Source organism: Aulonocara stuartgranti (assembly GCF_965226115.1).
Source record: "Aulonocara stuartgranti genome assembly, chromosome: 15".
NCBI classification, from domain to species: Eukaryota; Metazoa; Chordata; class Actinopteri; order Cichliformes; family Cichlidae; genus Aulonocara; species Aulonocara stuartgranti.
This window is the reverse complement of record NC_138951.1, coordinates 19007402-19024085: the sequence shown is the minus strand read 5'-3', so window position 1 is coordinate 19024085 and position 16684 is coordinate 19007402. Positions and strand designations below refer to the sequence as shown.

The window sequence follows — 16684 nt, the reverse complement described above, 5'->3', positions numbered from 1 at the left end:
GGAGAAGATGAGAAGAATGAGAGGTGAAGAGGATGGTGAGGAGTAAGGAAGATAAGCAGCAACAAGGGAAGAGGGCTTTAGCTTTTGATGTGTTTTAACAGAACAACTCACAACAAGCCCAGCAAGAAATAACTAAAAAGAAACGCAGTGACAGCAGGCCACCCACATGACCACCGCTGACATTTCAATTAATACAGTCAGACACTTTTCTCCCATCATACATATTGGATACTGCAGCTGCCAGAGATTCACAGATGTGACAGCAGCTGTGTTTCCATCTGAATATATTTATGCATACTTGGACGCATCAAATTAAAAACACTGAACAGTGAGAGCCCATTATAATTAATTCATTTAGAATCTTTACTTTCTTTTGAAGAAATAATTAGTGATGAAAGCACATTTGGTGAATGATGACAGAGTATCATGCGAATGCTTGGGGTCAAATATTTGTCCATTACGAGCTTTTAGAGATGCTGCTTGTGTGTCTTTATCAGCTTGTCAGGATATGTCATTTCACTTCTTTAGTACATGCAAATTCTGCAGAAAAGGGACATTTTCATGACATGTGATCTCTTCAGACCTTGACTACTACCTACTCTACAGTACTGTGAAAAAGTCTCGTTTCTCAATATTTTCCCAGCAAATTAGGAAGAACTTACAGCAATTTACTGAAATAAACATGCAAACATGAACGGAAATAAATGCATAGTTGTATACAAGTTTGTTTTTGACCTTAATAAATGCAGAGTTTGTACATTTAAGTTTTAAAGTCAGCAATTTCTATGACCGCCTTTGTTCTTCAACATAGCTCTCTTAGGCAAGGTTTATTGGGAATTCTTTAAGTACTTTTCAGGACTTGTCCTTCAGGCTTCTTGAAGGACATTTAAAGCTCTTCCTCTTCTTTTGCCCCCTTTTCTTCTGTTCTCTGTCGAGATGATCCTTCTCTGCTTCAAACATTATTGAAGTCCTGAAAAATAAAGCTATTGCCAGTCAGACTTTCCAAATGGCATTGCATTGTGGAAAAAATCTGATGGCTTTTCTTCGTTCATAAATTCATCAGTTTTGACAAGATCCCCAAGCTGAAAGCCCCAAACTGTGACAGAGGTTCCACTATGTCTTACAGATTCAATTCAAATCAACTCAATTTATATAGTGCCAAATCACAATGGCAGTTGCCTCAAGATACTACATATTGTAAGGTAAAGGTAAAAACTCCTGACCCCCTTGGTTTAAATTTGGATTCATCGCTTCATAAGACCTGCTCCCACTGATTTTCAGTCCAGTTATTGTGTAATTTGGCTTACCACGTAGATATACCTGACACTTCTTTTTTTTGTCGTCCTGCCAGTTTCCTGAAATATTTTCAGAACACTGCACACCATAAGAAGACAAGCCAGGTTTTTGTCTAATAGCTGTTTGAGAATCACCTCGTTGGTACAAAAATACTATTTCATGCCTGTCAAACTGTCTTAAAAAAATTAGAACAAACGGTGTTTTTGCAACAGGCTGCCAGTACCACAGTGCGTAAAGACACCATTTAAAAGTGTTCAATTAAATTAAATAAAATTGCTAAATTGTCTCATATGTGTAGAAACAAAACTGGTTTATCCCTCGAGTTAAGTGCCTTCTTTATGCTTGAATGATTTATAGATCTGTGTAAAGTAGATTAACAAACACCTTTCCTCTTAAAATGATTAGGTACATGGACTGGACTGAAAACGTGGAAAAAATTATGTGATGTATTAAAAATACAAGGGTGTTACACCAAACTTGGCCAATCAATTCACATCGGCGCATGCCTGGTTGGTGGTTTAACTTTGCTTTGCTGAATGTTTTGTGAGAGTTCATCCCAAAGCTCTTACATTCCTCCTCCATTCAGGCTACACATTATCAGCACAATAAAAGCTTGATTCAAACAACTTAAGGGGGCCAGAACTAAAAGTGATGCTGCACTTTGGACACTTTGTGACATCTAGACAATAGCCTGTCAGAGTGGCCTGCTCGGACAAATATGGAAATGTGTGGTATAAGCACTATGAGCTTAGAAAAGGAAAAGAGAGGCTAATGGATAGACAACACACTCTTTTCTTGTGAGACCAACAAATTAATCAGTTGTCAGGTTTTTTTTTTAATTTTCCATGTTTTTGTGAATACAAGACAGAGTCGCTCACAGCACTTTGGTCAGTACATCTGTTTGTACAACAACACAGGTCATGAAAAATGTCAAATTATGATTGGACCAACAGGTCTCTCAAGTCTGTTGGCTAAATTTCTTTAATAACACATGACTCTACATTCACTCATAATCTGGTGCAACCATAAAGAAATCCTTCAGTCTTAACATGGCATTACACATTTTATTCTAGATAGTGTAAATAAAATATTTAGTCTGTTAAGTTCAATTCAACAATGTTTTTATGTGTTTTCTACCCTCACTACAAGTGTAGGTGTACAGTTATAAAGCAAGCAGAGGATACCTCCAAAAAAGGTGAAGACCTGAGTTGGCCTATGAAATCTTTACTGAAAGATTTACTGAAGCTGTAAAATGATGCATTCGGTGAAACCTTCAGGAGGGTAATTACAGTTCAATTCCAAAGAGAGACCAAGCATGGTGACAAAAACCTGAATTCACAAGCGTGCAGGCTACTAGCTAAACCAATTACATTGTGCAAAAAGTGGAAAACTTGTATATCCAATTCATTTATGGCACATTTAGCTCAGAGTTGCGTGCCAGCTGCTGTTTCATGTTATTGCCAGTTTAGCACCATGAAACGGGTCTTAACTAGCTTCACACCTTTTCTGTTGTTGCCTCACTTATTATGACTTGATCAATCTTTGCTATTAGCTGAAAATGAAGGATACTGACAGCTTACAACATGCTGGTAAATTTACTGTCTTTATATCCAATTCAAATTCTAATTATACTGTTCTGACCAAATTTATTAGAACACCTGTCATTAAAACAAGAAGAAATATTTTAAAGATCTGTCAAAAAGTTATTTATAACTAGAATTTATATTGGTATTTAACAGAAAAAAAACCTAATTAGCATCAATTTTTATACACAAATTTAAGACAACAGTCTGGACGTCTATGAGATGTCAAATAATTAAGCATAATATTCAGGCAAATAACATTTTTCTGTTTAGGACTAGCAAATAATTCTAAATTGGCATCTTAATTTTAAAAAAAAAGAATTTTTTTAATAAAAACTGTAAATCTGTAAATTTGTGCATAACAACAATCAGATTTTTATTTTAGCAATAAAAACACAATTTTGATAAAAGAACTTATTGGTGGATTAAACATTATGGAAACATTAATCATTTAGGGCAGCTGTGGCATAAACCTTGACCTGAGTGGTTTATGAGTCTAATAAATTTGTTAAGCACTGTAAATACACTCTCCTATAAATAATCGCTTCATTTACAGCAAAGATGGAATATTTTTTGTGTGTGTGTGTGTGTGTATAAAAATGCATCCGTTGGCATTTAAAGGCCATCGATAACTGAACTGCCACAGAAAGCTGAGATGGGGCCAGAAAGAAAAACGGAGCTTATCCTTGTCAGTGTGTTGTCAGTCTAAAATGCATTGACAGCACATACTGTGATTTAAAACAGATCCTGGTTAGTTATACAAAAACACAATTGCTGGCAAGTTATGCAAATATTTAAAATTGCAGAAGTAAATGATAAAGAAAAAAACTATTCAGGTAGGGGGAAAAACAATTAACTTAATTTAGAAGAAAAAAGTTTTATTGGCCTCATTTTTTATATTTTCTTGTAAAAATAACTCTAATTCCTTTAGAGAAACATGGGATCCCACAGTTTCAGCACTTTTAATTAATGAGAAAATAAAACGTAACTGGCAGTTTAACACTTCAGCATATACTGTGTATTTTTTTGTGTGCTCCAGCCTGGCATTCCTCTCGGCCGGTGCAATCCTCATATTCAACAAATCATACAGAAATGCCAGCCCACAGTCCCTCCCCCGAACTCAACATTTTCCAATTCTCATCCATTCTTCACTGTGTTAATCTGCACAGATGATAAATTTGTGGTTGCAGTAGGCCAATTCTCACCAAACACACACACTTACACACACACACACAACCTGTTTAATGTGCAGCTTGGCCACTGATTTAGCTAGGTGTATTTAAGAGTTTAAAAATATGTTGTCACAATGTCAGATTTCTTCATTCAAAGATAAAAATGATGGAGTAGACAGAAGCAGAGGAAATGTGATAATTCTGTTCATAAACTGAAACTCAGACTTGAAGAAATTCAACAAACTGAATCTGTACGTGATATTTTTGACAGTAAGTTAACCATTTATGATTTTTTTTAAGCTTGTGTGAGATTACTAGACAGTTAAAACATGTGCACGTTGCATAGTTTGCAGTGTTGTGATAAAATTTTGAATAATGGACTAATGTAGCCTGATGGAGAGAGCCTATGCTGTCCTTGTTCACTGAAAGGTTAAAGTATCACTTATCAATTTGAATTAAAGATAAAATATTCCCAAGTGTCTCTTAGCAAGTTCCACTTTCATGCTATAGGTAGACATAGGGAAAAAAAACAAAAACAAAAAAACACCCATGCTAGCACGGTAGATTTAACAGTTAAATGTGCAAGAGCAGTAAACCAGCATTTGAACAGGTCATGTGATAACTTAGTCTGTCCTCAATGAAAACAAGCCCACTGGAGCTCACAATACAATCAATTTTGGAGTTACTTTTAAGGTGAGTCATTCTTTCTTTTTTCAGCACTACGCTGGATTTCAAGGTTTCCCAAACTGCCAATTTCAACTTTTACCACCGCCAATCGAGACAAAACAAGAGAGGAGGTTATGAGCAGGAAGAAAAAAAATGAAACAACATATTTATGGCTTGAACAGGACACCTCGCATCACATCTGGCTAGCCTCCACACTACTCTTTCTTTCCTTTCCTGTTTTGATCCTGTAAGCTATCATCAAAGATGTGACAGTGATCTGGATTAAACATTTAATCTGCTTTTCTGTAAATTAAGCCTGAGCCTATGATATCAAATTGTCTTTGGGGAGACTCTTCTGTATAGCAAAGCTCTAATTGGTTCAGCTGGCTGTTATCTATGTACAGTAAAACAGCGTGAGTTCAATTTGGTGCCTCTCAGAGGGAGGTGAGATTTCTATCTATCTATCCCCTTCATTCACAGCTTAATTCAATTGGAGGGCAATTATCGACCGCCCCAAGGCTTCAAGATCCTCATTGGTTTCTGTTCCCATCAGGGAGTCTCGCAGTGTAGGATCCCCCCTGACTGCACTGGGTGATGTCTGTATCGATGTGCTGTGTGTAAGACACCAGAGGAAGCAGCAGCAAACAGGCAGGAAGGCGCTCTCAGTCACAACCTCGAGAATCAAAAGATTCTTAAGCTGGATTCATCTGACTTGTTTAACAGCATGAAGCTTTAAACAGCAAACTTTTATCCTTTTGGAATAAGAATCATCAAACTTACCACATGACAGATTTTGCCACAGACACCCAGAAAATAAAAACAAGCTCAAAAATTCATTAAACAAAAATCTTAATATCAACAAAACCAACTAGCCTACAGTTAATTATTTCGTTCCCATTTTGTTTTCTTCAGTGAGCCAGAAATCGGAGCCATGTTTTTAGTTAACATGATCTGGAATGGCACCTGTAACAATGAAAAGTGATGAAATTTGGCCCATTTACCCTCTGACTTCATGTTTTTGTGCATCCCTGGACTAGTTTCAGCACTGCTGCTGTTGACTCATTGCTCAAGACCGCAAACAACCACAAACATAAACATCTGTGTCAAACTGACCTGCCTTATCAATTTAGTCCTCTGGGTCAGACTGTCGCTAAATGCAGAGTTCGACATCCTCTCAAAAATAAAACTGAGCAAAAACATTGAAGTGGCACTGGTGATTTACTTTTTGGACAAAATATTCTTAATGCAAACTTTGCACACCTTAGGTCTGACTCGCACAGGCACAGAGACCTGCTGCAAACCCCATGGAAACCTATGGTTCCAAGGGACAAATGTTGGCGGGTACTTTGAGAAGAATTTGGAAATAAAACCAAATTCTAAACCTGCATATCGATTGCAATAGAAGGTCCCAGCTTCTGTAAAAATCTGCTAGTTAACTATGAAAATTTAAAAAGTGTGATGCAAATTACAAACTAAGAGCTCTTTTTTTTTTTCCTTTACTTTTTTGGAGTTTCACAAGTGATTCGTAAGTAGTCCTGCAGTTTGTATTAATGAGACAGTACAGGACAGCAAGCCCTCACCAACGAGTCAGGCAATTCACATTTTTACCAAGGAACCAGTAGTTACCACCGGTCCAGAAGTCCAAAAGACGACCACATTGAAGGGTGGATTTGCCAAATTTTAGTCAGACATATTTATTCTTATGGGTGTAGTCCTAAACTCTTTGATCACACCTTGCATTTTTGAATATTTTGGCTAACTGGATCCATTTAAAAAGAGAACCGTGTGAATATGGTCATTTATACAAGAGAAATGGTGTTATTAACACAAAATCTAATGTTCACATTAGGGCTGTGCGATATGACCAAAATCTCATATCCCGATATCAAGACATCTATCGTCCGATAACGATATAAATCACAAAAATGTAACATTTTCTGTAAATTCTGTGAATCTCGGGCAGCTCGACTTGCGTGAAGTGTTTCCAGCTGCGCGTCGTGTACCTGGAGTCCAGTGTTTTAACCGATACATGAAACTATACATTTTTAGACGTAAGTCGTAACGGCCGCCGTTTTCTTTGTGAGTATTTATTACACAAAAAAAAACCTGTTCTAATGTTTGAGTCTAAGGTTTATTTTTTAGCACCTGACGGCTCTTTTTTGCTTCTCATCCGTAAATACTTTGCATTTTTCACGTGATTCTGTTTATTTTGAAAAGTCTCAACAGGATCTTGAGCTTTATTGTGAAAGGTTTATGTGGAAAATAAACGAGTGGACACGCGGTGGTTTTACCGTCGCTGTTGCTAACGACAACGCATAAAAACAAGCGCTTGTCTGTCTGTAGTGTGATTATATTAAATATAAGAGAAAGAGAGAACTTTAAGAAATTAATATAGCCACTACAGTGACCATCAAAATAATGAAAAAATATTGCTGTAAACAGTTTATTTTGCGACACCACGAAACAAACGATAGCGTAACATGAAACGATAGATGTTTTTATATCGTCATCCGATATATATCGTTATATCGAACAGCCCTAGTTCACAACCTTGCATTCAGATCTCAGTCTACAAAAAGTATGGACACATTTCTTTACTAAAGTTTGAGTTTCTCCAGCTTTAAATAAAAATGGAAGTATTTAGAATTTTTGCATGATCAAAATAATTATCAGTTCTGTAATATTTGCTGGATTAAGCCAATTTAGGTTACGTAACACACCTTTATTCAAACCCTTTGTTTGTTGTATTTAAGTCTGTGCTCCATATGTTTTTCACTAATGAGACAAAAGTCTCTAAATGCGTTGTTGTCAATTATTAGTCCAAGTGCTCAGTCTGGATAGTCTTAAATAATTTCTGCACAGAAAAAAAAAACAAAAAACAACAGTGGCTAAACAGACTGTACAAGCTGCATACTTGTAGTTTTCCCACAGCGTGCTAGAATTTACCATCAACCATCAATTTCTTAAACAGCAAAGCACACATGAAGCAGAGCTCTACATACCATCTCATGTGTCTCATCTGACAAAGTAAGTTCCCCTTCACACTTAATCACTTTTATTATTAGTAAGACAGACACCAAGCTTTAAAGTTCCTTAAAATGTCTTGTTAAGTCAAATTACGAGAAAGAAGAACAAAAGAGCACCTTAGAGCAGAACATTTGGTATTTAATAACAGCCTGATATCACACCGAGACTGAGAAAATGATTAATGTACTATTTAATTAGTGAGGCAGGCTTATAAGCACTTTCTGTTCAGGAGCATATGGATTATTGCCTTTTGTGCTTTATTCAGCATTGAGTACATGGTGGATTTCTTTTCGAGTACCTTTAACATACATTATGTTGGTTTTTTTTCTTCCCTAAAAGCTGCTCATAAAGCCACTAGTTTTACCAGCCAGCTTCATTAAATCAACACATTTTCATGAACAAGTTCAAGTTAAATAAAAGTCTTAATGTACTCTTGTATTGTATTGTCTAGATTCGTCTGAAGCAACAATCCTCCTACCACACAACACACCTACAGGAAAATGTTCCAATACATAATAAATGAAGTGACTATTAAAGACAAACGGGGCTTTCAGCGAACACAGTGGTCACGTATACCATTTCCAATTTGTTATTCTTATTTTCTGAGATAGTTTTATATTTTGTCTGCATTCTAGAGACATGAGCTCTCAGCATGCCGTCAGCTGCTGATAAAGTATTGGTACCGGCCTGTGAAGCAACAAGAAATGCGATCCTGTACCACTGATTACAGTCATTGCACCTTCAGAAACACACCGCAGTCCATTAGCAGTGGGACACTGACAGATTTTTCTTTTGCTGTGCTGGCTTTGTACTGCAGCACATTCGATTTGAAATGAAAGAGAAACCGAGGGGTTCATCTATTGACTTTTCATATACAACCTCCAACTTCAGATAGTGAAATGTTTCCAGTAAATAAAAATATACCAAGCGATGTCAACAGTGAATGTTTTAGAGGATTTTTATGCTGGATCAGAGGACCACACACACACTCCATGGAGAAAAGGACTGAGCCACCTAAACATTACATCTGCAGGAGCTGCTCAGCAATAGAAACTCATGACATGAAGGTCCCAGCTTTTTTATTATATGTTATATATGTTAATGGCAGTTAATCTGCAGCTTATTCTATTGCAGTACCTTGCTTGTATTCAGTGAGCTCTTTCGACTCACTCTTTCACAAATGTTTGTGAAAGCAGACTGCATGGAGAGATGCTTGATTTTATATATCTGTAGCAACGGGATTAAGAACACCTGAGTTCAGAGATTAAGAGGTGTGGCCTTATAATTTTGCCCAATATAATATATATAGGATCATTGGTGGTGACAAAGACGCATCAAATTATTGCCCTCTTTCTCCATTTGTGTTTTAGCATCTTTCACCGTGTTGTTTGGATTTTAAACAGCAAACAGCTTAACAGGTTTGCTACAGAAGATGTCCATTTTCCAGCAAAGTCAGTAGTCACCTTTGTAGCATTAAACTCCAATTAGATGTTTGAAAGTAGCTCCTGAACATAGGAGAGCATGTAGCTGCTAAAGACACTTATTATTTTGAGAGTCCCAGCAAATTTATACTTAAATGTATGCCGTTGATACGTTGTAACAGCAAACCCCTCTAAATTAACCCGTGTTACAACCTGTCTGGAAATGTAACTTGTGATTGGCCTGTTCAATACCTCTGATTGCTCCTGTGCATTTCCCGATAATGTTTTGGTGTCGTTTTGGAAGATCAGTGAGAAAACAACAATCATTGCTTCAATGTAAGGACTCACTGATGTCAGCATTTTATTCGTTTCCATCTTAGCTGGGACTGCATAAAAAGCACCAAGAGACAATCACAAGTTAATTAACACATAAAACACCATGCATGAATGCTGGCAAGCGTGTCAGCCACTTACATCGATTACAGAGTAGGCTCTGCGAACACTCACAACAGAAGTCGAAATCAGCCGTTAGGCCACAGTGAAACCACATCTAAAAACAATTCAGTTGTTAGACTTCTCGCTGTGACTGTGAAACTTGTTTCTGTTCTCACTAAGTGGCCAAAACATATCAGTAATGTATTGATGATCTTACAAGCGAAGTATTAGCAGATTTCCCAGAAGTGGATTCAAAGTAGTCCTAATGAAGGCCACTGAATAAAGTTTATAGTCTGCAAGAAACCCCGAATTCACTATGAGTGAAATCAGATTTTCAGACCAAGTTTCAACATTAAACCCATTACAACCTTAACTGTATGTGAGGGACCATTGGAACATTTTATTTAAGAAAAGAAAAAGTCCAAACTACTGTTCTTGATTGAACAATGTCTCAGATGCAATATTTGCTGACTCCTCTGTATGCAGATTCTTACTGTAAAATTTAAGCTGCTGTTTGACAGCACTGAGCTTTCCTTCGGACCTCGACAATTTCTAAACCTAAAATATGCAACAGATGACTCGGACTAACAAAGTGAGACGAGTCAAGAATGGTGCGTCTGTTTCACTCTAAGTGCAATGGAGTCTCTTCTTTCAGCTGTCAGCTCAAGCTAAAACTTTCAAAAGGTGAACTTCTCGGCTCAGATCGCTTTTCTCTCGACCAACTGCTGAGCTGACAAAAACTTTCCATCTTTCAGCCGATGCTTCTCTGCTCTCCTGCTCCTCTCTCTCTCCTTCACACACGCACATTACACAAACCTGCACAAATACCCTCACTTTTCTGTACCATTTTGTCTCATGAGCACAGCGACACTGAAGCTCAACTCCCATGGCAATTGTGAAGTATGTGCATGAAAGCATCCAACCTGTTTAATTCAAATAAAGAAGAAGTGCTTCAGGCACAGCAGCCCCCAATGCTCAACATTGTGAAGAAGGAGAGTTTGCAGCCAGTAAACCAAATTTGTAAAGATTGACAGTACTAACATGCAAACTCCAACACAACAAGCACTTGTGAGGAGTTGTAATGATCCACAAACTCGCTGCATTTGAAATAACCAGCAGCAAGAAGCAGCTGATAATGAGATCGCATCACAACTTACTTCTTCTAAAGTGTGTGCTAGCTGATCTGTTTCAAAACACAATAAGCACTGCATTAACAGATGAAAATATCCAAGTCTGCAAGGACATTACAGTTTAAAGGTGAGAACCTCTTTGCATGGAATGCTAATGCACGGAGCACGAAAAGCATTCAGACCAAGAAATCGACTTTTAAAGATTTCAAAGCCACTTAAAACTACAAAAAGGTGAAAGAAACATCACAAATCAATCTTACTTTGAGTAGTCTTCATTATCTCTGTCACAGCGTGAGTCCTTATGTTTCTCCCAGTCTTTGCCATGTTTACATGTCGTCAGCAGAATAATATCTTCCCCATTGTGGATGTGATACAAAGCATTCCTGGTCTCCGAACCTATACCAGTTAAGTACCTTTTCCCTTTGAAAACCAGCTGGTACTTCCTGGAAGGTGGTGCATCGTTAAGTGTCAGATAACCTATGCCCCCTCCTTTTAGCGGATGATCCTTTGAGAATAGAGGGATGGAAATATCATAGTTAGGTCGGAAGTTGACAACATCTGCACTGGCCTTGGCCAGCATGGCCTGTCCCACCTCAAAGCCCAAATCCTCAGTGTAGTCCGGCCAAGTCCCAGAGTAAAGGTTGAATATGAGGTGATTCCTGCCATCGTTCCACGTGGGTAGGTTCTGGATACGCGATCTAATGTTTTGGACGTACTGCACTGAGAGCTGGTCCCTGTCCAATGTGTCCACAGCTAAAATAAAGAGACAGGCCCTCAAAGGGTCTGTGGTGTGGAACCGGGACTCTTCAATGGAGGTCAAGATCTTCTTGTAGGTCTCTGAGATCTCGCTGCCTCTCTGTTGAGGGTAGATGTAAACCTTGAATCCCGACTGGCAGCGAGCAAAGTCAAAGCAGGTTTCCATGCGGCAGCGCTTGTTCTTGTAGATGTTGTCACGGATCGCCCGTCGTTCACGAGGGGAGGTGTGCTGATGATGGAGCTGAGGGGTGTCCTCCTGTATCCACAGAAACAAATGTATCTATTAACATCACACCAATGTTTGTGCAGTACAGTCAACTCTCCATTAAAACAAATTCCAAAAAAACCCCAGAAACGAATAAATAGTTTGCACTCAAAACTGCATCTCTGACCTAATGGGATTTCTAGATAGTGACGCTTTTAAAAGTTGTCTCCTGCTGAAAACTGCTTTTGAAAATTCATGGCTGGAAACTGCTCCCTCATCATTACTGACTGGCCTGTTGCATTACTTGCAATCCTGAATTCTTCAGCTGGTAATTTGTGCTTGATTTCCCCAAAGCAATGGTGCTTAGCCATCTATGCTTGTAATCCCTTAAAGCAAACTAATGTCTATGCACAAGAACTTGCATATCTGCTTAGACAGCAGTATGTGAAAAGAAACAAAGTAAAGCAGTGTAGTTGGATATGCAGAAAAGCCACAACGTGACACGCTGCATTGATGCCATGAATTGGTACTCACTTTGCAATATCCACAGCATTTTCCCCTTAATTCTGAATATCGCTGTAACTTCCTTGAATTTAAAATTCTTTTTAAAGTGTTTTTGCCTTCCTAAAAGTTTCCTCTCTCTTCACTTCTTTCTATAACACCTACCACCGCCAACGCTTAACACTAGGCTATTTTCAGCATGAATGCCTGGTAAGAGCTCAGCCAAACAGAGATGTTTCGTTTGCAGATATTTTGATTTGAATGAAAGAATCTTTTTTCACTGGTAGAGAAAATACTAAAAAAAAAAAACAACAACATCATAGTGTTATCATCATCATCATTACATAATTCCCCATAGAGATCAATAAAGTATTGTGATTCTGATCTTGTGACCCCCCCCCTTACAGCTTACAATCACAAAAGCTTTGAAACCATCCTCCTTAACTCAGTTTTACTGTTCTGTCCTGTTGTTGGACTTTCATTTTGATCACTAAACACTTATAAATTGGACTTTTTCACTTCTTTTTGTTTTTACTTAAAGAGCTTTCATTGTTTCTTTTCTTATAAATCATTCCAGTCTACCTCCTGCTCTCCTCCCTCCAAATACGGCTCCAGCAGCTTGGTCGACTCCGGCCAGTGTCTGGGTGGTCTGGATGGATTTCTCTGGGGCAATGGCTGGGGCTGGTAGTACACTTCCTTACTTTGGCGGTAGTACTGGTATTCTTGTTGGTGGTACTGATGATACAGGGGGTACTGGGGAAACTGATGATACTGGTATGGCTGCTGTTGGAACTCCCCAATTTGCAGACCCCACAGATATATGAGGAAGAGAAGACCGGCCCCCACAGACACAAGCAGGTACCTCTTCTTGGCCTGCATGTGTGCTGTAGGGGGAGGAAAAGGAGGAGGTGGTGGGTCTGGGGAGGGAAGAGAGGAGAATAGGGTGGAGGTTCACAATAAAACGAGGTGGGCAGCAGGTGTGAGAATAGTGATGGAGCTGAAAACGGATCAACTTAGAGATTAAAATAAAACAAGTATTAATAAAAGGGAGTAAAAGCGTTGACAAAAGGATGCCAAAAGAAAGCAGGGAAACGGGAACGAGGAAATGACGAGGAGAGGGGTTGCAGGGAGGTAGATGCAGGTCGGCTCTCTACCCACAACTCGGCATTTTGGGTTTTGGCGTCACTAAAAGAAAACATAAATAGAAAATTATCAATGAAATAAGATATCGGAGTTTCTGAGACAAACATTTTTTTAAATAAATAATTGATACAATATTGCACGGAAAAAAATCAGAATAACAGCGTAGAAGCTCTGTGAAAAATGTTAAACCATATCTGAGCACCTTTACTCAACACAATACATGTCATAAATACACAAAAATGTGCCTAAAGACACGGCATTAAAATAATAAAAGCCCAAGCTGATTTGTACACGTTAATTTTGTTTTGATATTTAACTTTTTCAAAAAGTTTTTGTTTTTTGCTAAATGTGACATGGACGGCTCAGTAGCGCTTCTGACTTTCTTAAATAGTATGCAGAGCCCGGTGTTCGCTTAAAAACTGAATTGCCTGATAACGGTGGCTGTTTCGACATCATCGTCACAGCGCAGGGTGTCTCGTTAGGGGCGAAAGAGTGTCGCTTGATGACAGGTTCGCCACTAAAATGCAGCATTTCTGAAGGGAGTTTGCAGCGAGCTACGCGTTCAACACATGGGCTGTTTTTGCCAGGAAAACCACCTCTATTATTAACTCTTTAGGAATTTCCACCTTACAAATTATATTTCATAACTCTTTAGTAAGCGTAATTCCTAATTGAATCCTCTCACCTGTTTGTATAGAACACCTGTGGTTCCAGGAAGTGTCCGCTGCTCTCCCCTCCAGCTCGTGGAGGAATATCCACTTCTCAAACACATTCTTCATGAACCCTCGAACTGTAAATCCATTAGCAAATGACACGCTATGTTGAAACCACGTGCGGAAGGAAATTCACAGAGCTCACAGAGATCCACTGTGCGCTGCCTTCATGTTCCGCCGCGTCCCAGTCACAAACTTTCCGCGAGACAGGACCACAGTCCCGGCGGAAAACACAACACAGCGAGCTGTGAACGCGATAGGTTCCCACAGTGAGAATTCAAATGCACACTCATCTGCCAGAAGAGCCGCGATCACAGCGACAGCATCCATCCAGAATTAAGTCGGTTAAACAAGGCGCGTGCATCTCCAATCAGCATAAGCCATGCCCCCCTCTCTCAGAAACCCACAGCAAGAGAAGACCCAAACTTTGAAATTGAAATCCACATCCCCCCCTCTGTGCGCTGCCGCTCACAGTCAGAAATGAGCAGAAATCATCATCATCCCAGGTAAGTTAAGGAGACGCCGGCGCACCTGATCTGGAGAGATGCGTATCAATAAAATCCTTTCAGGAGCGTCTTCGACCGGCGGGAGCGTTTCTCTATGGAGTAAAGCAAATGGATCAAATAAGCATCACAAGAGAACACTGATGTTCTTCTGGGCTATCAAAACGAGAATACGGGGTTCCAGTAGCATTTCCATCCTCACGTTTCCATCCTGAAATCCTCAACTGGATCCGAGCTGCTGCACCGTACAGCATCCAGCAGCAGCAGCAGCAGCGCTGATAAGCCAGACAGTAGCAGGCTGGCAGACTTGGGGGGGGGATCGGAGTATGCACGGGGAGTCTGTTTGCTCCGATAAGGTGCAGGAGCCCGCCATAATTCAGGATCTCCCAGTTTGCATTTGTAAATGTGTTTGTATCTGGTTAATGGAGCGTGCAACAAAAACACAAGACGTCCCAAGAAATTACTGAAATCACAGATCACGGGGAAGTCCCAGAGGTGCACTCACAGGTCCTCTGGGTCATTCCTGCTTTCATTTTACAAATCAAACTCCATTCAGAAAACTGCAAATGTTGGACTTTAAAAAGTTGTAAAACACGACTTGTTGCAATAGTACAGTTTAACCATGTGGGATGCATGTCTTTTACATCTTGTAGCTGTTTCAGCCAACGTCACTGAGTTCTGTTTAGCGCTCATTTATTATATTTTGACGACACGCTGAAATTGCAGGCAGTAATTTGAGGAGTCTGTGCGAGTTTACGCTATACCTGTGCATCTTAAGGTTAAGATGGCGTATAAAAATCGCGCAGGGATTAGTTACGTCTCGGTGTTTTGCAAACATGAGAACTTTTAATTAACTCGTGGAATCGCTCAGTGAGTCCAATATTGGGCCCAATTATTCAACTTTGACCATCTGGTCCACTAATCTATGTGTCTGGCGCTTAATTCATGTAGCTGCTTAAATTTGTATTGATGCAACTGATGGAATAAAATTAATTTGCAAAGGATCTAAATAGATGTCATTATCTCATAAATTAGGGTTATACAGATGTTGTGAAGCCGCAACGCCACAAATGGTTGGTGCAGCAAACAGCGCCATCTTGTGGCAATTTATTTCAGCCTACATTTTTAAAAGCAGCTCCAGGTCTGTGTTATTCATATAAATCTGGCAAAAATGTAGAACTTTGTAATGATAAAAACCAAATAACTGGATCTTCTCGGGACCAAACAGTACTGGAAGGCAAGTGAGCTTTTTACAGTGAGGCATGTCAAACAGGTTTTTCAAAATAACAGCTCAAACTATTGCCGTTTTGGAACATAAATGGACCGTGTTGAAAGGAGCATCCACGCTGCAGAGGCTCTGCATACCGATTTTCAAAGCTGTGCCAGACTCCTTCAGGCAGGAAGAGGCACATGTCTGACAAATAATTTAGCTATAACTGCATATGGCACTTTAATATTAATCCACACTCCCTCTGATGCTGAGCGGTGATAGAGACATTTATGTAGAAGTCGTGGAAGAACAGAGAGAGCATAATGCAGTAAACATCTCTCTCTTGCATCTTCTGCTGTGCATGCTGCAATATGCATCAGGTATTCAGACTTTTACTTTTCATTTCTTTGGTAAATTTATATTTCTTAGCTCTTACATTCTCTTAAAGTGCTCAAAGTTTAGTGGTCAGAGTGGTTTGCGGATTTTACTCTTCATGTACCGCATTAATTGAAGTGTATAGAAAAATTCAGATGAGCCCCTTTTTTCTCTCAACAGCCTCTAAAGCCGTCACTAAACACCTTGTCATTGATGCACCTTTATGGGATTTTCCTGCTCTGTGGACCCTTGCCATGACTTGTGAGCTGTATGAATCCTGGATCTCAAATGTGCAGAGAATGGGCAACCCTTTCAGGTGGTAACTTATTTGAGAACTTGAAAAATAATACGAAAGAATTTCTAACCTCTAATCTGCAAACTGTTAATCTTTGGATGTTCGTGTAAAACACCGCCAGATGCACCAGCCTCTTTCTGAATGACAGAGTTTGCCTCTAATTTATTGGAAATGCGATAACTCTGAAGCATTCGCTGGTGCTGATGGCTTCATGGTCCATTAGGGGATGATAAATTTGAAGAGGTCCTGCTGG

At 39.2% G+C, this 16684-nt stretch overlaps 1 protein-coding gene across 2 annotated transcripts in view; it reads right to left on the bottom strand.

Moving 5' to 3' along the window:
- Positions 1 to 14974, bottom strand: part of LOC309688873 (exostosin-1) — a 368281-nt gene extending 353307 nt beyond the window's left edge. The window contains exons 1-4 of one of the 2 annotated variants that reach the window (XM_082504935.1): positions 14021 to 14974; positions 12775 to 13377; positions 11323 to 11742; positions 10991 to 11235 (exon numbers count right to left, since the gene is read on the bottom strand). In XM_082504935.1, the coding sequence (XP_082361061.1) occupies positions 10991 to 11235; positions 11323 to 11742; positions 12775 to 13071 (962 nt within the window). In that variant the 5' untranslated portion in view covers positions 13072 to 13377; positions 14021 to 14974. Of the gene's footprint in view, positions 1 to 10990; positions 11743 to 12774; positions 13378 to 14020 lie in introns of both variants that reach the window. The other variant, XM_082504934.1, reaches the window with a different exon arrangement.
- Positions 14975 to 16684: the final 1710 nt, after the last annotated feature.